Source organism: Geotrypetes seraphini, chromosome 1 (genome assembly GCF_902459505.1).
Source record: "Geotrypetes seraphini chromosome 1, aGeoSer1.1, whole genome shotgun sequence".
NCBI classification, from domain to species: Eukaryota; Metazoa; Chordata; class Amphibia; order Gymnophiona; family Dermophiidae; genus Geotrypetes; species Geotrypetes seraphini.
Window position 1 is genome coordinate 372,539,913 of NC_047084.1, and position 26,558 is coordinate 372,566,470.

At 45.1% G+C, this 26,558-nt stretch overlaps 2 protein-coding genes across 3 annotated transcripts in view; both read left to right on the forward strand.

Annotated features, from left to right (window-relative positions):
- SH2D4A (SH2 domain containing 4A) overlaps positions 1-26,558 on the forward strand; it is a 181,031-nt gene that overhangs the window by 39,600 nt on the left and 114,873 nt on the right. The gene's annotated exons all lie outside the window — the stretch shown is intronic.
- On the forward strand, positions 828-5,747 carry LOC117346024. The gene is made up of 2 exons (XM_033915246.1): positions 828-1,222; positions 4,953-5,747. The coding sequence occupies exons 1-2, from the start codon at positions 829-831 to the stop codon at positions 5,528-5,530; spliced, it is 972 nt and encodes a 323-aa protein (XP_033771137.1). The 5' UTR covers position 828; the 3' UTR covers positions 5,531-5,747.

Here is a 26,558-nt window from a genome sequence, read left to right on the forward strand (position 1 = left end):
TTTCCGAGTCCTCCAGGGTGGCTTTTTTCGGCGGTTGCTGAGAGCTGGTGTTGGTCTGTGTCGGCGGTTGCTGGTGCGGTGCTAGGTCTTGATCGACAGTGCGGGGCGTCATGGAGTCCGGCGGCTTGTTGGGTGTTGGCGCTGAGGGAGATGTTGCAGAAATTTCCATTCTAGCAGGCGATTCATTTTGTGAGGAGCCAGCGCAGCAGGTGGGTCGGGGCACTGGAGATGAGAGGGTTCGGCCGGTGCGCCGTTCTAAGACTGCCGCGTTGTCGGCTATGGCCATAGCCGGTTTGGAAAGGACTCGGGGGAGCGTTGGATCAGTGGGGGTTTCTGGGGGTAAGGCTAGGTTTCAGGCGGTTTCGTCGTCCAGCTCGAGTGGGGCTGTTTCGGCCGGCCGCAGCTCGTCTGTTTCACGCGTGGGCGGGGCTTCAGTAACAGCTTTTTTGCCTGCAGCTCCATGTGCCGTCTCTGTGCCGTTGGAGTCGAGTGGGAGGGTTTCTGTGACCACGGATGCTGCTTCTTTGGCTCACCCAGGGGTAGATGGGGGGTTTGGGACCACTTAGAGACGGGGCTGCTGCTAGTGGGCTTCGTGGGATGGGTAATTTAGAGCCCTGTGGGTCTCCTCATGTTTTTAGTGTAGGTAGGGGGATGGATTGTTTCGGCTATGGGGCTGCTCCTGTCGGGGGAGCGTCTACGTCTTGGGCTGGCGTTTTTCCTGGGGGTTGGGGTCCTGGTTGGGGTTCTCCTTCCTGGGGTCCAGGGTCTTCAGTTAGCGGAGTGGGGCCCTCGGTTTCTCAATGGGGGGGGGGGAGCTCTGTTGGCCCTATGGCTATGGGTATTATGCCCAGTTGCAGTTATGGTGCTAGCTGGGGTGTCCTTATGGGTATGGCTGGGAGTATTTTGCCTGGTCCTGCCTCTTTGTTTTCTTGGTCTCCACAGGTGCCTGCTTTTATTCCCGGTGGTCATGATCCTGGAGTGTCTGACATGGGAGCTGCAAGTACATCTGAGAGGCCTGGCTGTTCCGGTTTGGAGCGCAGTTCGGCGCTCGGTGGTGTGGTAGCTGTTGGCGGTGGCGCTGCGGGACCTTCTCGTCTTTCGTCTTCCTTGCCTGGGGTTGCTGTTCGAGGCGTCTCGGCTTCAGGACCTGTTTCGTCGAGTGGGACTGCTGTCAGCGGCATCTCTCCAAGAGGAGTTGTGGACCAAGGATCTTCTTCACAGGGTAATGTGGCGCCTGCTCAGGTTGCTCTTGCGGGAAAAGCACGCGGGAAAAAATACAAGTGTAGACGGCGGCGGGGCGAGTCATCTTCCTCGTCGACGGGGTCTTCCTCGTCGTCTTCGTCTGCTTCGTCGTCATCGTCAAAGGGGCCTGCAGGCAGGGTCGAGCTTTCTGCGGGAGGTGATCTTACGGTTTCTTCGGGTGGTGTACGTGGGGCTCCTGCGTTAGTTGCTCTGTCAGAGCTTTGGGAACGGGTGCCTCGCTCTTTGCATCGCAAAATTCGCCGGCGGTCTTGTGTGGATATTTTTCGCTTGTTAGAGGGCAGGGCTCACAGACGGGGTTCTAAAAAATCCAAAAAAGATCGGAAGGAGACTAAACCTTTCCCGGTGGCGCGGTCAATTCTTAATTGGGTGCGGGCTTTTTTGCGGCTGGCCAGCGTCTGGGGGCACGCAAATCCACAGGACTACGGTTTATTGTTGTCCTATGCAGATTCTGTTTTAGATTTGTTTCAGAGGTTTGGCGGTTGGGCCTGGTTAAATTATGACGAGGCTTTTCGAGACAAAATGGAAGAGAACAGGTTTATGTCTTGGGGCACCCAGGATGTGAATTTGTGGCTTACTCACATGGCGTCTAAGTCTCTGTCTAATCAGGTTGGTAAGGTTGCCCCCGGCTCTGCAGGCGGTGGGCGGCCTTTTCGAGGGGGGGTCGGTGGAGGTTCCGCTGCTGGGTCGGACGTGTGTTGGAAATTTAATAAGTCCAGTTGCCCCTTCACCGACTGTAAATTTAGACATGCCTGCTCGGTCTGTGGACAGGCACATGCAGCCCTCAAGTGTCCCAAGAGGAGTGGCGGTGCTGCAGGAGGAGCAGGGAAGTGATTTTGCGGTGCTGTTACCGACTCCTATACGAATTGGGGCGATGCGTCCTTGGCTTCGGAAGTATAGGCCGCGGGAGGTGGCTGCCTTTTTGGAAGCGGGTTTTACTTCTGGTTTTGTTATACCTTTTCAGGGGTCTTTGGTTAGGGGGCGGGTTCAGAATGCCTCCTCGGTTTCCCAGTTGTGGTGCATTGTTCGAACCAAGTTATCGGAGGAATTGCGGTTGGGGCGTATTGCCGGTCCTTTTCGGGAGCCTCCTTTTGCTCAGATGATTATATCGTCTTTGGCGGTAATTCCTAAAAAGGTTCCAGGGCAGTTTCGTCTCATTCATAACTTGTCTCGACCTTTGGGTCATTCGGTCAATGAAGGCATTCCGCGAGATTTGTGTTCTGTTCGGTATGCATCCTTTGACTGTGCGTTGCGGCTTATAGTGGAGGCAGGACAGGGAGCCCTTTTGGCTAAAGTTGATATTGAATCGGCCTTTCGGTTGTTGCCGATTCATCCACAGTCCTTTCCGTTGTTGGGTTTTCGATTTGACGGTTTGTACTTTTACGATCGTTGTCTGCCGATGGGTTGTTCCATTTCGTGTGCTTATTTTGAAAAGTTCAGTTCGTTCTTGCATTGGGTGTTGGTGCAGCGGGAGGGGATTGCTTCAGTAGTGCACTATTTGGATGACTTCTTATTTGTGGGTGCAGGTGACAGCATGGTCTGTGCGAGTTTAAAGAGGGCTTTTGAGGAACTGTCAGCTGAGTTTGGTGTTCTGTTAGCTGGGGACAAGTCCGAGGGTCCGGTTACCTCTTTGGTGTTTTTGGGGATAGAGCTCGATACGGATGCCATGGTTACATGTCTTCCGGAGATGAAAGTTCGACAGTTGTTAGGGCTCATTGAGCGGGTGCTTGTGGCTCCTAAATCGACTTTGCAAATTGTTCAGTCCTTGTTGGGATCACTTAATTTCGTTTGTAGAGTGTTGCTTATGGGTCGTGCATTTTCCCGAAGGCTGGCTGCGGCTACTTCTGGGGTGCGTGACCGTAGACATTTTTTACGTATTTCGGCTGGAGTACGTGCTGACCTTCGTATGTGGGCGCGTTTCTTGCATGAATTTAATGGAACGGTGCCTATTCAGGCGCCTGCGGTGTCTAGTTTGGATTTGGAGTTGTACTCTGATGCCGCAGGAGGCGTAGGTTTTGGTCTATTTTGTCGTGGTGCCTGGTGTGCTGAACGGTGGCCGGAAGATTGGGTTAGCTCGGGTATTACTAAAAATATCACATTATTGGAGTTGTTTCCCCTTGTGGTGGCCTGTGAGCTGTGGGCGGATGTGTTGTGTAATCGGCGGGTAGTTTTTTGGTGCGTTAATTTGGGAGTGGTTGCGGTAGTTAATAAACAAGCTGCGCGTTGTCTGGCGGTAAATTCGTTGATGCGAGAGCTCGTATTGCGTTGTTTGCGGTTGAACTTGTATATACGAGCGCGTCATGTTCCAGGTTTGCAGAATGGAATTGCTGATGCCTTGTCTCGTTTCAATTTTTTGCAGTTTCGACAGTTGGCGCCGGATGCTCGGGTGGAAGGTTCGCCGATGCCTGCACATTTATGGAACCTGGTCAGGAAGGAATATGGGAAATGCTCCGCTTGTCAGTAGTGGATTCTACGTGGTCGCATTATGCTGCGGGCTTTCGATTGGTGGCATCTTTTCTGGCAGAGCGTGGCTGGTGCCCGGGCGATGTGGCCGAATCCTTGTTGGCGGATTTCGTGCTGTCGTCTTTTCAGGCTCATACATCTAGGGGTGTGGTTCGCAGTCGCTTAGCAGGCTTCTCGTTCTTTTGCAGGGCGTTAGGTTGGGCTTGCCCTGTTTCCGGATTCTTGGTACAACGCCTGCTTCGAGCAATGGGGCGTGTGCACCCATGTCCTCGGGACACGCGGTTGCCCATCACCCACGAGTTACTCCTTCGGTTAATGGATGCGTTGGTGGAAGTGGCTAGTTCGCCTTATGAAATATGTTTGTTTCAGGCTGCTTTTGCCATCGCGTTTTTTGGGGCGTTGCGGGTGAGCGAGTTGTTGGTAAGTCCTTTGGCTCGCTTAGGCTCGCGTGGCCTGTTGGTTCAGCATGTTCGACTTCAGGCGTCGATGGTGCGGCTACTTATCGCTTTCCTCCTTCTCTACTTCCCACTCCCTCTTCTTCAGCCATGTTCGGCAGAAGGTGTTCTAAATCCAATACATTGTTTGTATACCCAATACATTGCCTGTAAACCCAAAACATTGTTTGTAAATCGGCATGTCAATGCGGATCCTAATGTAATTATTGTGAACCGCCTAGAACTCGATGGGCATGGCGGTATATAAGAATAAAATTATTATTATTATTATTATCGTTAGCTCCAAGACGGATCAGAGTGCATGGGGGCACTGGGTAGTTTTACATTCAGTAGCTGCTTGTCGCTCGTGTCCGGTTACACGGATGCGAGCTTTTCTGGAGATTCGTCCGGTCGGGGGTTCCGCATTGTTTGTTCACGCTCAGGGTGCTCCGCTTACGCGTTATCAGTTTCAGGCGGTTTTACGTTTGGCATTGGACCGCTGTGGGGAGAACCCGGCTGCTTACGGGACTCATTCCTTTAGAATTGGAGCGGCTACGAGTGCGAGCATGGCTGGCATGTTTAGGGAGGGCATACAGCGGTTGGGGCGTTGGGCTTCTGATGCTTCCCGGGGGTACATTCGTCGAGAAGGGTCTTCCTGTGTGTTGAATTCGGGGCGGGGCGCTTCGTAAGGACTTGGGTGTGTAGGTTTGTTGTATTTATCATGCTAAAGCTCCCTATGATACTCACCTTGGGTTGTCTTTGTTGTTGGTTAGCTGTTCTTGTTTTTTCTTTCAGGTTCCAGTGGGCATTCTTATTCCTTGTGGATCGTTGGCCACTCCTTTACACACTGGGAGGCGGAGAGAGCAGCTATCCGTCCTGGTGGTCGCCATTTGGGACTGAGTCATCAGGGACTGCATGTATCTTGGTGGGGTCAACGTGGGATGCGCTGGAGTCAATTGCTGCTGTTGCTTGAGCGCCTTCGTTCGCGGCCTCGTCATCCTGATTTACTGTTGTTGCACCTTGGGGGGAACGATGTGGATGCATGTTCCGGGAAGGACTTAGTGAATCTCATCAAGGATGACCTCAGGGTTGTATTGGATTGGTTTCCTGGGGTTTTATTGATTTGGTCTGATATTGTGCCCCGCCCTCGTTGTTTAGCGTCTCGGCGTTGGACCCGGGGGTTGTCGAAATTGAATAGGCAAGTGGGTAAGTGGGTTGTTAGTCAAGGGGGTATGCAATTATTGCATGAGTGGGTGGATGTATCTTGTGCTGGTTTGTTTCACATGGACGGGGTTCATTTGTCGGCGGTGGGTTGGGATCTTCTCCTCGATGATTTTGCATCGGGTTGTGAGAGGGTCCTTGCCTTACATTGACAGCCGCAGCTCCCTTTATTGGGGGGGGCCTGTATGTTTACAGTCCTGTGGCGGGTCTCCCGAGCTACTGGGTGCTGGGGCTCATCCGGCGATGAGCGGTGGGCCGGCGGGGAGCCGTGCCCGGGGGTCTACTGAATCAGTTAATGGGGCATGAGGTCATGCCACCCCTCAGACTCTTGCTGTTCATGGCAGGATCGGGGGAAACTTTGTTGATGGTTACACCGGATAGCTCGGGAGGAGCTGCTGATTTGTTATATGGAAATTAATGCTTGTGGATGTTAATTTATGCAAATTATTCCCTGTTTTGTTAATAAATTGAGCTGCGGCTATTTATACCAAATATGTGTGTGGTCTATTAGTTATTTGAGGGAGATGCTGGGTAGGGGTGTCTGGGAGGTAGTAGGAGCTATCCAGATCCCGTTGTTACAGGATTGTATAAAAATCTGCAACATTTAGGTGCTCTTGCAGACCAGGAAGCGTTACATGCTTGCTGGTTACGGGATTTGGGCCTCCCTGCAGATTCATTGGATCTCATTGCTCTGATTCATAGAACTCCTAGCATCTCTGTGAGCGCTGAGCTCCGTGAATGTCAATTTCGTGTTATCCATCGAGGCTATCTTACGCGTAGTCAACTCTATTATGTTGGTTAGGCTGAATCCCCCCTTTGTCAGAAGTGCACTTTACAGCCACATTCCTCCTTTCATGCTTTTTGGGGATGTCCTAAAGTTAAGTCTTTTTGGAGATGGCTCTTGCTGTATGTGGAAACCCTCTTTGCTCATCCAGTGCTCCTGTCGGTGGCAAGTTTTCTGCTAGATAAATATGAAGCCTTTTGGCTTCCACAACGGGGTCACCGTCAGTTTATTTGGAAAGTTGGAGCCCTGTGAAAGAGAGTGATCCTTGCGGCTTGGGTTGATCCTGCTCCACCATCTTATTGGGCTTGGCGGAACTGCTTGAATGCACTTAAGTTTTCTCTTCATCTTCTACTTTCTCTTTTTTTCTCTTCTCCTTCTTTCTTCTTTGTGGTTGGGGGTGAGGGCTGGGGGAATGGGGTATCATTTGTTGTGATAGTATATGCTGTCTGGGGGGTCCAGAGTTGCTTTGGAGGGGGGGTTACTGCTGGAGAGCTTATTTTGAATTTTTGCATTGGGGGGGTTAAGAGTACCACCCTCTCATGCCATTTGTTTCAGGCTTTCTTCCTTGGGTGGGGGGGAAGTATTTACTGGGTTCTGGGTTAGAGAGATTGTTGGGGGGGATGTTTGCTCAGTATATATTGATGTTAATAGATGTTAGAATACCATTCTAACCCTTGGAAGGAGCCTTAGGCATCTGAGCCAATCAGGACCTTAGGCTCCTCCCCTTGTATCACATGATGCACCAGGGAGGAGAAAGGCCTGCCATTTTGAACTGGCGGGCCTACAAGGGGGACGGACTAAGCTTCCCTCCAACTTCTCTAATTTGAAACAATTTTTATTAAGCGACAGTAAACAAACAATAAATAATACAGAGCATTCACAAAAAGAAAAATTTGGTTGTTAGCATCCAGTGGTTAACATCTCATTAGCCAATTAAGTTGTGCATGCATCTTGGCAGCATGCCCAAATCTGAGGCCTAGATGCACTAAGAGGATTGTTAAAATCATATGGGTCTGCACTGATCTGATTTTTTTTTTTACCAATTCAGAAAGAGCTATTGATACACTAAAAAGTTTGCATGCAAATGATTCACACAGATGGTTTTTTTCAGTGCTGAATGAGTGCCATTTATAGAATGTCCCCCTTAATGGGTATTTTATATAAATTATAGAAGTTTCCTTTATTTTTATTTTTTTTCAAGTTTGGGTAGCATGCTCCTGTCTGGACACCGTTGAAAAGCTTTTGAGCCACACCCCAGGGTCCTATTTGTATTCTCTGTCTCCATGGGGATATAATGGTGGAGGAGACCCAAGTTCTGAATTTTAGACACCCCAAATTGTTTTGTACCTATCTCTGTGTGCACCCTGAGCCCTACGAATTGGAGGCCCAGCTGTAACAGGAAGAAAGTGTATTGCAAACTGTGTGCACAGCAGATTCTAGGTGTGCTGCGAAATGCTAGCAAGGAGGAGAGGCACTAGCTGACTGCTTTCAGGACTTGCCTCTCGTGGTGAGAGGCACATCCTGTAGTCAGTCAGCCTGTGCCTGCGTCTCTCCTCCACCTCTCCTGCAGCATTCCCCCACCGGCAGTAATAGGCTCAGGGCCGCATCTGGAGGACATCTGCACATGCATGGACATCGACATGATGACATCACACACGCGCGTGATGTCACTGCGTCAACGTCTGTGCATTTCCGGGTGCCCTCCAGCCAAGACCCTGAGATTAGTGTGCTGCAGCTTAAAAAATTTGCAACACACTGAAGTAAGATGTTAAAAAGTATTATTGTGAAGCTTCCTGTGATAAAACATCTGTTTAACTTAGTCTTGGGAGGATTGTGGATAGAATGTTTTGAAGTATTTCCCTACTAAGGTTAGCTTGGTTATGCGAGTACCGTATTTTCACGCATATAACGCACGCGTTATACACGTTTTTACAAACCGTGCATAACCATGCGCGTTATATGTGTGAGCGCGTTTTACAACTTTTTTTTACATAGTTCCCCCCCCCGACGTCCGATTCACCCCGCAGGACCGCTCGCACCCCCACCCTGAAGGACGTCAGAGAAAGGGCGGGACCGCCAGAAGAGGAAGCAGCGCAGATGCAGGGCTCACAGAAGGGCCAGGATCGCCAAGAGGAAGCAGCAGGACAACGGTAGGAGCTCCTCCATGATGGTTGTGGGGAGGCTGTGGGGGTGCGAGCGGTCCTGCGGGGGAGTAAATCGGACATCGGGGGTGGCATCAGGCTTTCAGGGTGGGGACAGGACTTCAAGGGGGATAGGAGAGTCGGGGCGGGCGAAAGGAGAGTCGGGCGGCGACGGGAGAGTCGGGGCGGCATGCGCGGTATACGGGTGTGCGCGGTATATAAAAATTTCTTTACATAAATTACAGTTTCCCACGCACTATACCCGTGTGCGCGTTTTACACGGGTGCGTGGTATATGAGTGAAAATACGGTACTTCAAATGAGTAGCAACTCATGGAAGTGACTCATTAGAAGCCACTGCATGGACACATTTTTAGAGGTTTTTACATTTACAATAGCACAGAATGCTTCTGAACACACATGCTGTTCAGTTTGTTTTTTGTGACCATTATTTTAAGTTAGCACACATTTTGTTTTAGCATAACATATGGACATTTACTAGAGCTATGCTCTTAAGTCGCTGTCTAAACTCTGATTTTATTCTTGCTATATTGATGCTTTGTGTTCCGATGTGATATCGTAAGACAGTAGTTCTTAATCTGGTCTGGTCTTCAAGATATCCACAATGAATCTGCATGTACTACTACTTCTTTGATATACAAAATCTGTTTCAAGGAGATTCGTTGTAGATATCTTGAAAAATCTGACTGGCAAGGAGTGCTCCAGGACCGTCATGAGGAATCAGTGGCTTGTCTCACTGTTGTATATTGTGACTAGCTTTTGAGAGCTTTGTGCCTTGCATCATCAGATCAGCATGTTGGCTACAGTTTATTTTTGCTTTTTATCCCCATGGACTAACGGGATGAATGCACATTCTTTTTGAGGTTTCCTTTTTAAAACCAGCACAGTGCCTGCTCCTTTCCAGAGATATGAGCACGTGCAGTCAAACTTGTTGAGCATGTTTTTCAACCTGACTGAATGTATGTTAATTTGCTGTAGTGTACACCCCTCTGTACTCTTGGCTGCTATCCAATACAGTAAGGCTGTTTAGAAGTCAGGAAGCATCTGAGAAATAATCCTTAGTATGAACAAAAATGTAATTTGGGAATTGTCAATAACTACTGTCTAGTATACTGGAAAGTCACTTCGTTTTGATATGGATAGGGGAAAAAAAACACGTCTGTGCTATTTTCAGGTACAACCAATTTAGTTTTAGTTTAAAACAGCTGTGTTATCTCTCTTTCCCTATAATATGAGCTTGTCTGCTTCTAGCCTTTTTCTATTCTTTTCCAGTTGGTGTGCCTCAAGGTTCAGTTCTTGGGCCTGTAATTTTTAATATTTTGTAAGCAATTATTACTGAAGGACTGTCGGGTAAGATTTGCCACTTTACAAATGATACCAAAGTCTGCAATAGAATAGGCACCTCTAATGGTGCGAATAACATGACATAGGACCTTGTGAAGCTTGAAGAATGATCAGAAATTTGACAGGTAAGATTTAATGCTAAGAAATGCAAGGTCATGTAATTTGGCTGCAAAAACCTGAGGGAACAGTACAGTTTAGGAGGTGAAGAACTTTTGTGCATGGAAGAAGAGCGGGACCTGGGTGTGATAGTACAAGGTGGCCAAACAGGTTGAAAGGTGACCAGCAAAGCTAGAAAGATGCTGGGGTGCATAGGGAGAGGTATGGCCAGAAAGAAAAAGTAGGTATGTAAGACTCTGGTGAGGCCTCATTTAGAATATTGTGTACAATTCTGGAGGCTGCACCTTCAAAAAGATATAAGAAGGGATGGAGTCTGTCCAGAGGAAGACTACTAAAATGGTCATTGGTCTTCAATATAAAGTGTATGGGGACAGACTTAAAGGTCTCAATATGTATACTTTGGAGGCGAGGGGGGAGATATGATAGAGATGTTTAAATCCCTACATGACATAAATGTACATAAGGCGAGTCTTTCATTTGAAAGGAAGCTCTGGAATGAGAGGGCATAGGATGACGTTAAGAGGTGATAGGCTCAGGAGTAATTTAAGGAAATAATTTTTTTTACAGAAAAGGGTGGTAGATGCATAGAATAGTCTCTCAGTAGAGGTGGTGAAGACTGTCTGAATTCAAGAAAGCATAGGACAGGCAGGTGGGGGTCTGTTAGGTAGAGGAGGAGAAGGTGGATGCTGCAGATGGGTAGACTGGATGGGCTATTTGAACTTTATCTGCCATCATGTTTCTATATTTCTACTTTATTCCATTCTACTGTTTCAGCTTGGGGGGGGGGGGGAGAAGAACTGGCTTTGAATGTTGGATGCCTACACACATCCCAGTTCATTTCAGCTACAGGAAGTGTCACGGATTCTGCCTCCAGACCACATACTTCAGTCTTTCCTTTTGCATCCAGGATTTTCACAAAATGCCTGGTAATAGTGGCCTGTTTCCATCACCGGTTTCATTTTGTGGCGATGGAATTAAATTGTGTGAGTTCTAGTTCTGTCTGAAGGGCCAGGCTGTTTAAAGGGAATGTGCAAAACAAGCTTTTTGTATCGGAACTGGACTCTTGTTGCTAAGAGCTCTTTGTGGAGGAAAGGAAGTAGCAGTTCTGGCTGTAATCACACACGGTGAGGCAATTTGTATAAATCAATTGCTGTACTATACACATTTTCCTGACAGATCTATCCTGTGACCGGTGTTTTTGAGCTATTTAATCCTTTTCTTTGGATTTGTGAAATAGCAATAGGTAAATTAATGGATTGGAAAAAGGAGATTTTTAAAGAGAGAGCAGCTTTTTAAGGGGGTATAATACAAGTGTTCTGTACAAAACTTCTCTGCTTGTTGGAGACTTGTCACTTTGCAGCATGTAGTACACATTTGTTATCGAAGGATTCACTACTGCTCCACTCAGAGATATTATAAGAGGTTTATAAGATCACATAGGAGTTCTCTCCAGTGCCAAAATTATTTTCTAGGATACTGTGTATGTATGTACACTTTACAGCGGCCAGTGGCAGAAGCTCAAATTAAGAGCCCTTGAGCAAAATATTAAAAATGTCGCCCAGAGCAAGGTGAATCCATTTGGCTCAGGTCAGAAGAGGTGTTGCTGCAAAATAAGTTAAATGATCACTTTATGTAGGATTTATTTATTATTTCTTTATTTCTAATATTTCTAGACCACCTAAAACTAAACAGTTAACAACCGAAAAACATTCACAATAATTCACACACAATACATTTACAAAAAGCATTCAAATAACACTGCACCTATATAGAAATCTCATCCCCTAAAAATAATTTTGAGAGCTCAAAGAATTTACACACTGGCAATCACTGTATATAAAGTGCAATAACCACAGCTTAGAATTCTTAAAATAAATCTACCAGGTAGTGTGTTTTTTTGTTTTTTTTTTTTTTTAAAAAAGCCTCCACAAACAGTTGTGTCTTCAATATCTTTCTAAATTGTAAGCTGTCGGAACAGGTCCTCAGAATACCAGGGAGGGAATTCCAAAATTTGACCCCTGTTACAGACAACATTGCCACTCTGGATTTAGCATACTGGACAGTTTTCTCTGTTTCAGAGGTTAATCTCATAGTACCCTCAGACTTAAGTTCCTCCTCGGCTGATACACAGCAATGGGTGTGGCAGGGAAGAGATGAGAAGAAATGCTTCTTTGGATAGATGGGAATAAGGGAGAAGATGTTACACATGGATAGATGGGAAGGGAAGACATGGAAAAGTAGATAGGTTTTGAGAAGAAAGCAGAAGAATGGAAGAAAGTTGAATGTTAAAAGTTAATGCTAAAGATGGTTGTATCCAAATAGACTGGGGATTTTAAATTACAGTCCACTTGAGGGGGCAATACTTTCAAAATAGAACAAAACACAAAAAAATCTCTCATCAATACTGGGCAAGTTTCTCAAATAATATCTTCATATAACATTTAAGGCTTTTAAATATTTAAATGTGCCACAGCAGCGGTACAATGTCGCTGGAAAGGTGCTTGAATTTTAATCATAACACATTGCATGGAGCAAGGAGTCTTGCTTCTATTGGAATAATAATAATAATTTATTCTTGTATACCGCCATACCCGTAAAGTTCTAGGCGGTTCACATCCATTAATTAAGGTCCGTGATAACACACGGATTTACAAAATTTTGACAAAGTTACAGGCAATGAAGCGGGGGGGGGGGGACTCTTTGAAGAGATTAGGCAGAGGTAACGGGGAAGAGGGAGAGCCGAAGGAGCGGGGTAGTGTGGGAAAGGGGAGAAAGTAGGGGGCAAGGGGGATTAAAAGGCCTATTCACGGAAAAGGTGCGTTTTGAGAAGTTTTCTGAAACTAAGGTAAGAGGGGGCCTCGAGTATCATTTGGGCAAGCCAAGGGTTCAGCTTGGCCGCCTGGTAAGCAAAGGTTTTGTCGAGAAATCTTTTGAAATGACATAATTTTAGGGATGGGAAGACAAACAGCTGTATTCTGCGGGATTTCTTGTTGGTGAGGTTCAGAGTGAAATGGTGTTTGAGGTATCTAGGTAATAGGCCAAAAACAGTTTTGTAGCAGAAGCAGGCGAATTTGAATAGGACTCTGGATTCGAAAGGGAGCCAATGCAGTTGGTGGTAGAAAGGTGTGATGTGGTCCCATTTGTTCAGGCCGAATATGAGGCGGAAGGCAGTGTTCTGGATCAATTTTAGTCTCCTAAGGGTTTTCTTTGTGGAGCTCAGATAAATGACATTGCAATAGTCTAGTACACTCAAAACAGAGGACTGTACCAGAAGGCGGAAAGAGGAGTCGTCAAAGTATTTTTTTATGGTGCGCAGTTTCCAGAGCACCGAGAAGCATTTCTTGACAGTAAGATCGGTGTGATTTTCTAGGGATAGATGTTTGTCTAGAGTGACTCCCAGTATTTTTAATGTTTGTTCGAGGGGGAAGACCAAGCCTTTCACTTGGATTGTGGAGTCTTTGATTTTTTCATTGGGGGAGGCTAGGAAGAATTTTGTTTTGTCCGGGTTTAGTTTTAATCTGTAGGATTGCATCCAGAGTTCTATCTGATTAAGTATGCTTGTGATGTAGGCTAGTAGATCTGGGGAGAAGGTGGTGAGTGGGATGACTATTGTGATGTCATCTGCGTAGATTAAGGATTTGAGTTTGAGGTTATGAAGGAGGTTACCCAGGGAGGCGAGGTAGATATTAAATAGTGTGGGGGACAGGGGGGAGCCCTGCGGCACCCCGCAGGAGTTAACCCAGCTAGATGAGGAGGAATCGTTTTTGCGAACTCTGTAGGATCTGTTTCTTAGGAATCCGTGAAACCAGCTGAAGACCTGGTCAGAGATGCCAATGTGGGTCAGGCATTCTAGGATAATGTTGTGGTCTACTAGGTCGAACGCACTGCTCAGATCGAGTTGAAGGATCAAGGCACTGGAGCCCAGGCTAAAGAGGGTGTGCAAGTAGTCAAATAAGGCTGAAATAATGGTTTCAGTGCTGTGGTCTGTTCGAAAGCCCGATTGATTGTCACATAGTATGTTGAATTTATCCAGATATGCGGTGAGTTCAGCATTTACTATCCCTTCAGCTATTTTGGTGAATAGAGGGATGCTAGCGATAGGTCTGTAATTAGAAGGGGCGTTTTGGGGTTCTTTCGTGTTTTTTATGATTGGGGTTAACATAATATGGCCTTGCTCAGGTGGAAAGTATCCTGAGGAATTCCTTGTATCTCCTTTGCCTGATTAATAGCTATCAACAAGGGTTCCAGAACAACATCAAAAAGCAAAGGAGACAAAGGACAACCTTGTCTAACCCCCCTTTGTAAACTAAATCTATCCGATAAATTATTATTAATATATAGCCTAGCACCAGGGGAGCTATACAATGTCTGAATCATTTGAATAAAACCAGTCCCTATACCAAACCATTCTAATGCTTGATACATAAAAGACCATTCAACTCTGTCAAAGGCTTTTTCTGCATCCAAAGAAATTAAGAATGCCGGATCCTGAATATCTTTTGTTAAATTTAAAGTATGAAAAGCCAGTCTGGTATTATTGGAAGAATGTCTTCTTGCAACGAATCCTGTTTGGTGAGTATCAATAATAAAAGGGAGAGCTTTGGCCAATCTTAATGCCAAAACTTTGGCTAAAAGTTTACCATCTACATTAATTAATGAAATAGGCCTGTAGTTTGATACCAAAGTATGATCTTTGTTTGGTTTTGGTAAGACAATAATTAATGAATCTGCCATAGTACCTGATATACAACTTTTATTCAGTTGGTATTGATATAATTTTAACAAATAGGGTAACAAAGTATTTTGAAATAATTTATAGAACTCTACCGTGTATCCATCACCACCTGGAGCGGATCCAACTCTAAGAGACTTCAATGCTGTTTCTAACTCTTTTAAAGATATAGGTTCTTCTAAACTTCCTTTTATATGTTCAGGAATTTGAGGCCCCTTAAGTGAACTTAAAAATTCCAATCCATCCTTTTCTCTATCTCTGTAAGATTCAGAAGAATACAAGTCTTTATAAAAACTAAAAAATTGTTTTAGAATCTGATCAATTTTATTATGTGATTTTCCATATTGAATATGGGGGAACTTAAAAGATTTAAAAGAGAATTGATAAAAAGGTAAAGGTGGTATTTGACCATTTTGGAAATTGGGTTATATAAAAGTATAATAAATGAACATTTCAAAACTTTACATATTTTATAAATCCTCCTTAAGTTCATCTTATATTCCTCCCTCCTCCCACTTTCACAGCATAATATCTATATTTCTTTTAATTTATTTATGAATATGCTTCTTTAAATATATCTACCTAAATATTAGATCACTGAGAAACAAAGCCATTCTGATCAAAGACTGGCTGACCGAAACTAACCCTGACTTTGTCCTACTTACTGAAACCTGGTTGCACTCTCACAAGGATATCATAATCAAAGACTGTCTACCCCCAGGATTTAAGATTCTCTCCCTGGCCAGAACCTGGGGAAGAGGAGGAGGTCTAGCTATAATCTTTCGAGACCACCTCAATTGCTCTTTACTAAACACCAAATCCTCCCCTAACTCTGAAATACTAGCCTGCTCTCTCAATTCCAAATCCCTGTCCGCCTCCCTAACTATCACTCTAGTCTACATCCCACCAAAAAAATGGAACCTAGCCAAAGATTTGTTGGGGAGTAGATCATATTGTAGGTGGAGTTTGGGATGGGTCTGGTTTTGTTATATAGGTTTTATATATATTTTTAAAGAGTAGGGTTTTTGTTTCTTTTTTTTGAAGGTTTTGTAGTCTGTGGTCGAAGATAGAAGATTGATGAGCTGTCTGTCCAGTTTTGCTGCTCTGGTGGCCAGTAGATTGTCATACATTTTTCTTCGTTTGACATTTTTGGTTAGTGGGTGTATGAATAGTGTGTGGGTTCTCCTGTAGAGGTGGATTGAGTTAGTCGGTTGTTCCAGTAGGATGGGCTGTCTCTGTTTATAGCTTTAAATAGTAGGCAGTGGAATTTGAAGTGTACTCTTGCTTGTATTGGGAGCCAGTGTGAGTCGTGGTATGCTTCTGTGATGTGGTTGTATTTTCTCAGGGAGCATATGAGTCTTAGGGCTGTGTTTTGTATTGTTTGTAGTTGTTTTATCGTGGTTGCTGGGCAGGGAAGATATAATATGTTGCAGTAGTCAATTAGGCCTAGGATGAGAGATTGTACCAAAAGTTAGAATTGTTTTCTTTCAAAGAATTTTCGCACTCGCCTTAGATTTCTCATAGTTGTGAATGATGTTTTTATTATGTTGCTGATTTGTGGTTGCATGGTACAGCCTCTGTCAATCAGTATTCCATGGAGTTTTAGCGTGGGCTGAATGGGTACAAGACCGAGTTTATTATTATGTTTGTTAAGGTTGGGGTTTTGCTATTTTCTAGGAGGATGAAGTTTGTTTTGTCAGGGTTAAGTTTTAGTTTGTGTTCTGTCATCCATGTTGCAACTTTTTCAAGTGTGTATTGTGCCTATCATGGTGGGCGCTGGTTGGTCAAAGGGGAGGAAAATGGTGATGCCATCTGCATAGCTGTAGGACAGTGGTCTCAAACTTGCGGCCGGCCAGCTACTATTTTGAGGCCCTCTATGTTTATCATAATCACAAAAGTAAAATAACAGTTTCTTGATCATATATCTCTTTAGCTATAAATGACAATATTATTGTTAAGACAGCCACAAGGAAAGATTTATAAACTATAAAGAGTTTTATCTCATACAAAATTGGCATTTCTTTAATAAGACATTAACTATTTTTTTTCTGAGGCCCTCCAAGTACTTACAAATCCAAAATGTGGCCCTGCAAAGGGTTTGAGTTTGAGACCACTGCTGTAGGAGGTTAGGCCTTGTTTGTCTAGGTAGGAGCTGAGGGAAGCAATGTATAGGTTGAAGAGAATGGGAAATAAAGGTGATCCTTGGGGTACTCTGCAGGGGTTGGACATGATTCTGATTTTTCTTTGTTTGTTTTAACTCTGTACGTTCTGGATTGTAGGAAGCCTTTAAACCATGATAGTACCTTGCCTGAGATTCCTATTGAATCTAGTGTATCTGCCTCCCCATCCATCTCGCCCTCTCCATGAGTCCAATACTTTCTGCCTCCTGCACACTTTCTCTGTCCTTACCTCTTCCCACCTCCCAATCCAACATGCTCTCTCCCAATGCACCATCTCACCCTCCCCTCCAGTGTGTATCATCTTTCCCTCCCTTTCTGCCAGGTCCAGCAGCACTTCTTCTCCCTTCCTTTTACCTTCCCTCTGTCCAGCAGTACCTCTTCATCCTTCCCTCCGTCTGTGTACTTCTAGACAGGACCCCCCTCCCCCGAAGGCCTGCATCTTCCCCCCACCCTTCTTTGCTGGTCCTCTGGCTTCCCCCTGGACCTCCTGCTTTTACCGCAGCCTACAGAGAGGATCCCTGGTGCTCTATGCAATCCTTGCAGACTACCACCGTCGTCAGAAGCACGTTCCCTCTGACGCGTTCCTGCCCCTGACGTTAGAGGAGGGGCGAGACCACATCAGAGGGAATGTGCTTCTGAGGATAGTGGTAGCCTGCAAGGATTGCATAGAGCATCGGTGATCCTCTCTGCAGGCTGCGGTAAGAGCGGGATGCCGGGGGGAAGCCGGAGGATGCAGCAAAGAGCGCCTAAATACAGAACAAGGTAAAACCAGGATTTCTGTAGCTCTTCCCGACTGACCCTCCCCCCCTAGCCCCCTAAAGCGGGAGCGGCAGGCCAGCAAGAGGCAGCGCTGCCGCTCATGCTTTAGGAAGGCCATGGGGAGGAGGGTCAGTCACTGAATCGGCCAGGCCAATCTAAAAAAAAAAATCAAATCGATTCGAATTGATTCACCTGAAGTGAATCACTGAATTGATTCGAATTGGGCAGCACTACTTCAAACCCACATTGCTCCTTGTGACCCTGGGCAAGTCACTTAATCCCCACATTGCCCCAGGTACATTAGATAGATTGTGAGCCCACCAGGACAGACGGAGAAAATGCTTGAGTACCTGAATAAATTCATGTAGACCATTCTGAGCTCTCTTGGGAGAACGGTATAGAAAATTGAATAAATAACTAAATAAAAATGTTTTTTTGATCCAGGAATTCAGGTTGGTTGTGACAGCTAAGTAGGTGGAACGGTGGCATAGCCAGACTTGACGTTATGGGGGGATGAGGCAGGCACTAGCCATATAGATGCGAGTAGTGCTTGGTATACCTTAATTTCTAGGTTATAAGTCGCACTTTTTTATAGAAATCTCAGACAACTAGCACTGTTATAATCAGTAATACTGGGATTATTCAAAAGTAATCGCAAAAAGTAGGGATAAAGAAATTTAAAGATCCCTTATAGTATAACACCCTTCCAAAGTTTGAACGATCGTCAGAAACACCACTTAGAGTTCAATTGAGTTTCATTACTCTAAGCTTTAAGTGTTAAATTGTCTTCGGATCACAAATCTGTTTATATAAATATGTTTAAAGCTTTTTAAATATTTTTAAATAGTTATAGTGCTTAGAGTTGAAAATGAAATAGTCTTTCACTTTTTCATATCACATAATATCATTTATATTAGCTGTTACTTAGCTTTATTCTTGTGGTCTGAATCGGGGGACATGAAATTCACCGACTTGTTTCACTATTAAGCTTTCTCAAGGTGAAATCCCTAGAGATGAAAACAGAATCAAGAGATTAACTAATATTATAAATGCAAAAAAAATATTTTAGATAGGCGTAAAACCCACCTCATATTCAAGTCACCTTCTTCATAGACCACTTTTTCCACGAAGATGGCGGTGGTGTGTTTTTTTTTTTTTTTTAGAGCAGTTTATACCTCCCCCAACAACAATCAGCTGATAACCCCGGAAGTACGGGGAAGTCAGAGAAAGTGACTACGGAGGTCATGCTAGACCAAGATAGTTTAAGGCAGCTCTTCCCTAGCAACAGCAGCAGATGAATCCAGAGACCAATGGGATAGCTCACATCTACCAGCAGGCGGAGATAGAGAAACTGATTAACAGGTGGTCCTATTGGCTGGCACTCCTCCTGTTTATCTAGTATTCTCTATCTCCCAGCAGGAAAAAGTCGCTATTCAACTAGCTCCTGAATTCTGGCTGTGGCTGGAACTTTATTTTCTCCTGTTGAGGTTTCTCTTCAGCGAGACTGCCATTCTGTTTCTCCTGTTGAGATTTTCTCTTCAGTGAGACAGGGGTGTCCGGCTGAACGGTGCCGGCTTTAGAGGTTACACTTGGGCCCCCCCCTTGTCCCTGCCTCACCCTCCCTCCATTGCTAGAGGGTCTGACTGGGTCTCAATTTTTTTTCTTCTTTCCCTTCTCTGTGTAAAAAAAAAAAAAAGAGACCACAGTTGTTACATTCTGCCATGCTTTTGCTGCAAACTGGCTTCAACCAGCCCTAACAACTAGCTTGTGAGTATGTCTGGCTTTTACAGTTGTTTGAACTTCAGGTTCTGTTTGGGAGTCTTAGTACTGTGGGTTCGGTCATCATACATTTAAGGCATGGATATTTTATTGAGGCTAAGTTTTATGACTAGAAATCCGTGGAGGGAGCCGGGACTTCCCGCCCTTTGCATGCACGCGCTTGGTTTCCATTGTTGGTTACAGTGCGTCAGTAGCGGTGCGATTTCTTGCTCGCACTTGTTCTCATTGTTGGGTTCAGTGCAGCAGTAGTCCTGTTTATTCTGAGGCTCTCTTTCATCTGTGTTTGTCACGGCCATGTGCAGCTGATTGTGCAGGTGCCGGTTTATAGCAGCATGAGATGGGACATGTTTTTTCCGGCACTGTGGGCCATTCTTCTGGCTATTCCCTGAGTCTAATTTTATTTCTATGCAAGCCGCGGCAGGGTAAATTTTGCGGGGCTTGAATCCAACTATGTTTCTAGGAGCGTTGATGCAGCGGCCACGTGTCAGTGAGAATCCGGCGTGCGCTTGGGTCTCCGGCGTTCCAGTAGTTTGTTTCCAGCTGACTTTGGTCAGGGTATGCCGGGGCTTCTCTCCTTTCCGGTTCAGACAAGTTGTATGTGTGTCACCAGCTTTGGGACAAGCTTGGGCAGCTTTATATGTCTGTCTGTGTTCCTGCTGTATTCCCTTGAAGGAAGCTGCTTGTTTAATCGGACTCTGGGATTAGCACTCAAGGGGTTTACCAGAGAGACTCTGCCCTGTGCTAGGTCACCCAGTCTCGGTTTGTCTCCGGACTGGGGCGACATACGGCAACTCACGGCACGGTCAGATCAGCAGTAAGATAGTGCCCTGTATTTCACACAGGTATCTCATTGTCTCTCTTGGGGTCCCTGCAGATTGAGCCTTTGTCTGTTGGTAATTGTCCTTATTTGGGCCTCTGTGCTGAGCTGCATGTGTCTAGTAGTGGCACAGGATATATATGCCTAAAGGTAGTACAAACAGTTCGGGCTGTCTCTATGGGCATAATGACACTGCGCATCTTCCTGCGGCCAGGACTCTCTTTCTCTATTTCTGAGGGGGCCTGGACTTCAGATTTCCATGCTTATCACGCTGGTTTCTCCTGTCACCATTTTCTCATGGCACATGCTAGACGGGCCCCCCGTCCAGACAGGAAGGGCTGTACAGTTCCTTTTAACCAGGAGCCAGTTACCTGTTCTATCAAACCCGCGGAGGATCACGCGCTATGTGGCTTGTTAGCCTCATCCCTGAAGCTCTCATTAGCGATGTGAGCTTTGTCTGATACCTGTAAGGATGCTGTTGTTTTCCACGGGGCGGTAGATGCAGCATCTTGATGAGTGTAGTATGTATTCACTTTAAAGGACATACGTATTTCACTCATGTTACATGGGGTTAGTACTGTTTTCATGGTTCCAGTATATTCCTCTTTACATTGTGAAACTTGAATTTTCCTAGGAGAATCTTCTTTCAGATCCTACAGTCTCATCCTGCCATTCCCTGACCTTCTGCACTTCATTCTGAGGGGATCTTGACTTCTTTCAATGACTCTTCAGGCTTTCTCATGAGGGAGAAGACGCTATAATGTCAGGTCAGGGGGCTGTGAAGATTTTTCAGGATGCTTGCATCTTTGCATCCTCCTCAGGTTTCCAGTTCGTTCTTGGAGTCTCTATGTTTTGTGTTTCCCTTTTCAGTGTTACTGGTCCTCAGGACAGTTCTTGTAGTTCTTCGGGAACTAAGGGACGTTGTTCCACTTACTGCATGGTGCCCGAGACGGGGGCATTGGGCAGACTGGATCCCATTCTTCTGAATTAGTTTCTTGGGGTTACACATTTCTGCAGACAACATGGTAGTATATGGACTCCGAATCGGCACTGGGTTTGCCTGCCTCCCTTGGAGCAGCGCTTTCGGTTTTGGCAAATGCCAGAGCCTACCCAAGGCTTCACGAACGTTTTAGGTGATGTGGGCGGTGGTACCGTTTTGGCGCTACCAGGCGATTCATCTAATTTCTTCTTGACTGCCTGCTTGATTCGGACGACTTCAGTCGGGCCATTTGACTGACACGAAAAGGGTGGTATCTTTTCCTCAGTTCTTTACACGTGCATCTTCGAATTTGCACAGCGCTTTTTTCTCCTGTACTATTTATAGGTATATCGGGGTAATGTTTTTATTCATATAGGAGAGACATGTTTTTCTTTCCGGAGACTTGGGCGTGAGGTCTCGGTCTCAGATTGGTATTCTTCTTCGCTTACCATGACCAAGAGTATGGGATTCTGTACAGTTTCTGTGATCCATATTGCTGACTCCACTGGGAACTTCGGCTTGCTTTCCCCTTCTTGCGCTACAGCAGTCGCTTTTGTTCCGGTGGTTCCCGGTATATCAGGGCTCCAATTATTTGGTATGCTCCTCCTGCATCGCTCTGTATGATTTGGTGGCTCAGCGCGATTTCTCTTTTCAAGGCATGCCTCGTTCTTTGCTGGACTAGCTCATGACCACCGACCATCCCGGGCTGTTGGGTTAGGGAGCTCGGTGGCTTCCATCCTCAGCTCCAAGAGTCTGATTTTCAGAGGCGACTCAGTACTTGTTCATTCTTCTACTCTTCTACAGGGTCAGGCTACCTTTCTGGAGCTTCAGATCATTCTTCCGGATTGCCGCTGAGGGTCCTTTTGGTCAGTATTATGATGGGGGTATTTCTCTACAGCTTGGGCATTAGGTGTTGTACTCAGTTGGCAGGTGAAGTTGGTCTGCTTCAATGGGTGGACTCTCAACTTCGTTTTCTGTTGGCAGATCCTTTTATGGATCAAGATAAGAGTTTGGATAGACTTTCTCTCCGCGGAATCTGAGCATGGCCCATTTCTAATATGTTACAGTGTACAGCACTGTGTACGCTCTGGAAAGTGTGCATGTTAGTAATAGTGTAATCTTCTGCATCCTGGATATTGAGATTTGTGGCTCAGGCATTCTAGCTCTTTTTATGGACATGAGATCTCCTTGACCTAGACCTCATGGCCTCGTCTCTCAATTCTAAGCTTCCTAGCTTCTTCGGCGGGCCCAGGAAGTGGGAGTTAGAGAGGGTAGCTGCATGGCTCCTTTCTCGCCTCTGCCTTCTCTTTTACAGTGTTTTCCACTGGCTGATGATGGCTTGGATTTGCCATCTCGAGCTCGCTTTCCGGGCACAGTATTTGTAGAATCTCTGGATTGGCGGCGCCTTCCTTACTATGCGGATTTGATGAGTCTTTCGACAGCCGGACTAAGAAGTTTCCTGGTATTTCCGGCTTTGCTTGCCTAGGGTCCGATCAACATGGATATTTGTACTACTTTAGTATTACGACCCAGTTTTTTGAAAAATCTTGGTTGACGTTTAAGGGTTATGCGAAGCAGGTTGTTTCTTCTCTTATCCAGGTGCTACAGACGTCTTCTCCTGTGGCTTCTGCTTCCTTTTGGAGGTTTTTCCTTTCTTGGGTGCTTCTTAACTTTTGAAACACTCCAGAGTTCCTTTTTGGCACAAGTGTATTGCCGAGGGCTTAGCTTTCAATTCGCTTCAGCTTCTAGTGCCATTCTTGGCTTGTTACAAGGGCTAGGTATATTGCTCTTCGCTTACTTCTCAGCTTCATGTAGTTCAGTTCCTAAACAGAGTGCGGTATATTCATGCGCCTCTTAGAAAGCCCGGTTTGGAGTACAATCTTCACGTACTTCTTCTCAGTTTACCGAAGGCTTCATTTCATCCTTGTCTTTTGGGACTCTAAAGGGCTGTGCCGTTGAACATGGGGTTTCTTGTGGTCATGGCTTCAGCTCTGCAGTTTTCTATGTTGCAGGCCTTGTTTAACGGGGATTCCTATTTCTGATTTCCGAAATATGGGGTATCAGTTCAGATGGTACCACTATTTCTTTCTAGGGGGGTGTCATCCTTTCTTTTATGTCATGCTCGCTTTTCCTTCCTTCTTCCTGGGAGGAGAAATTGGGAGCAGTGCTTTTATTCACTGCATTTTTTGATACGTACGTAGCGTTCTCCGCGAGCTCGGTTTCTAACGACTTTTAGTTGTTTATATCTCCTTTTTGTATTCTTCAAGGGACGCCTCAAACTTATGGCGGTGTCCGAAGCCTCCATCGCTCAATGGGTCCAGGAGGACATTCTTTATGCTTGCTTGCTGGCAGGGAAGCGGTTGGCGAAAGAACTTTATGACCATTCCGCCGGAGCGATGGCTACTTCTTGGGCTCGGCCCAGAGGTTTTTTCCTTGGAGGAGATTTGTCTCGCGGCTAATTGGTCTTCTGAGAGTGCTTTCTCTCCGCATTTCTGCTTGGATGTGGGGGTGCATGCGGTAGGGGCGTTTTGTGCTTCGGTTGTTGCGGAGGCGGCGTTTGCTTCCCACCCAGATTGAGGATTGCTTTGCTACATCCCATTGGTCTCTGGATTCATCTGCTGCTGTTGCTAGGGAAGGAAAAATTATGTCCTTACCTGTTAATTTTCTTTCCCTTAGACGCAGCAGATGAATCCAGAGCCCCACCCTTTCTGGATATTGTCTCTCGGTTTTTTCTTTTGCAACTTTCACAGTTTGTTATTATGGCAGGTTGTTTTCTGTATTATTGCATTTTGAGATTTGTTATGGGAAAGAAGTTTTTTACATGCTATGCCTATTGATGGTTACGGATGCTTGGGCAAGGAGCTATACTAGATAAACAGGAGGAGTGCCAGCCAATAGGACCACCTGTTAATCAGTTTCTCTATCTCTGCCTGCTGGTAGATGTGAGCTATCCCATTGGTCTCTGGATTCATCTGCTGCGTCTAAGGGAAAGAAAATTAACAGGTAAGAACATAATTTTTCCATATGCCTAAAAATTGCTAACAATATCCATCTTTTGACTTTGATCTTTTCCTTCATTTTATTTTTCTGCCTCTTATCTGCTCAATTCTTACTATACTACCACATCTACCTACAGCTTTTCAGCTCCTTCACCCCAGCCCTCCCATTCTTCATCATATTATTCCCCATTTTTTCTCTTCTTTTCTTCTCATCTATTTGGCACCTTCTCTCTTTTCACTCCTCTGACCATAATCTTTTTTTTTTTCTCGCACTCCATCCAGCATCCTACTCCCCTTTGTAGCCAGTGTCCTCTGTATCTCTCTCCCCTTATGTCAGCATCTGCCCCCATGACCAGCATCTCCCTAGTCTTCCTCCTTGCCCATGTTCAGCATCCTCAAATATCCATTTTTCTTCCTTACCTGATCTAGCATCATCTTTCCCCTTTCTCCAAGTTAGCATATTAACCCATTCCATTCTAGTACTTTCCCCTCTTCCCACTATATCCTCTTCTCTCCCTGTTTGTTTTGTGGCCATTTAATTTTTCTAATTGGGCCGATCTCAGTCTCTCTAATTTTCTTATGTTATTCTTTTCCAGGTTTGCCTTTCCTTTTCTTCTGTCTTCTTTCTTTCCTTCTCTATATCTGTCCAGCTCATCTTTTTTTATGGGTTTTTCTTTTTATATTTGCCCATTTTAATTTTTTCCTCATTCTCCCTTTCTCTCACCCTCTAGCCATTGGTGGTCTCCTCCTCATTTACATTTCATCTACCTACTGGATTTTCTCATTTCCCTCTCAACCCCTTTAGAGACCTATCCCTTTTCTCTTATATCCCTCCCTAGTACCCTCATTCTTTTTCAAAGCCTCTTATTCTCTCTCCCTTCTCCCAGGTCCTTCATACAATGTCTCAACCTTTTCCAACACTTCATCCCCTTTCTCTTAGCCCCCATTTCATACCTTCACTCATTCTCCAAGCCCATCGCTACTTGTACTTACCAATTGCCAAGTACTCACTGACTTCTCAATTTTCACATCATCTCTCCCATCTAAAATTTTCTGCTTTACTCCCCGACACTCTCACTTAATCATCAAGTCCCAATCATCGTCTGCTCTATTTTCCTACCCTTGTCCTAGTCATCTGTTCTGTTCTTTCTCTCCTGCCCTAGCTCTTTAGTGCCATACATCTTCTCCTTTGTACCTCTTCCCCAGTACTATCTAGGATCTCCTGTTTTGTTTTGATATTTCTACTTTGTCCATATCACTCTGTCTGTGTTCAACTTCTTCCTTGTCTGCCCTATTTTTTTTTTTTTTTTTACATCCCCTTGCCCATCTCTGTCTGTGGGTTGAGCATCTTTCCCCACCTTTCTTCTCCACACTCTCCCTCTCCTTGCGATCTGCATCATCTCTCTCCCTCCAGAAAGCTCCATCATCCTTCCTGCCACCTCACCTTTGGTCTGGTGTCTTTCCCCTTTCCTTCCTGCTTCCCTGGTGTTAGTCTTCCAACCTTCTAGCAGCGCTACAGAAAGGCAGCCTCATCTGCTGCCCCTGGAAAACTTTCCTCTGTATCGTCCCACCTACGCAGGTACAAGAAGTGCAGAGGCAAAGATTGCAGTGATGCTAGAAGGATTTCGGTGGCAGGGAGAAAAGGGGAAGACGCCAGATGGGTGGTGGAGGGAAGAAAGACAGCTGTCTAGTTTTGTGGGAAGGATAGGGAGAGATGCCTAGCCCCTGAGTGGAGCTTTCAAGCAAAGGAGTATAAAGTCTGTTTTCATCCTGCCAATACTACTGTGATAAAACAAACAACTTTATCTCAAATAATTTTCAAAGCACTTAGACACAAAAAGTGCTATAGGTTACAACTACTACTTACCATTTCTATAGCGCTACTAGATGTATACAGTGCTGTACAAAGTATATGCAGGTACTTTCCCTGTCCCTAGCGGGCTCATTTATGGTACTTTGTGTCGTATGTTATGAAAATAGAAATGAGCCCCTTAACTAGGTACACAATAGTAATGTTCAGTTTTATCTATTTGTTAATAGATGATACCCACTATTAAGCTGGGCTTTAACAAACTGTTTAGAAGGAATGGTTCTTCCTCCCTTCCCCATCCATTTTTAACAAAATGTGGTGACTTTAAAAAAAATTTTTTTTTAAGTCAGGCATGTGAAGAGTGGGGAGAGGGTGTTTATACAACTTTTTTCAACATCTGTTTCAAGTTTATTTAAAAATTTGATTTGATCGCAATATAATTCAATGCGATTTATAAATAGTAATAAAATCAGGGTAGAAAACAAAAAAACATACAATTGCTGAAACTATGACACTATAGAACACAAGAGGAAGACAGGTTTAATTACAATTCATAAACAAATAAAATGAACATAAAGGTTAAAACAGTAGGATGGGAATAATTACCCATTTAATTTTCATTTAGAAGATTCTAGTCCACTATAGGGTGTTTGAATTTTATAGAATTCAAGCAGCTCAGTAGAAAACGTCATTAAAGAGCCTTTGAACTTACTAAGGGG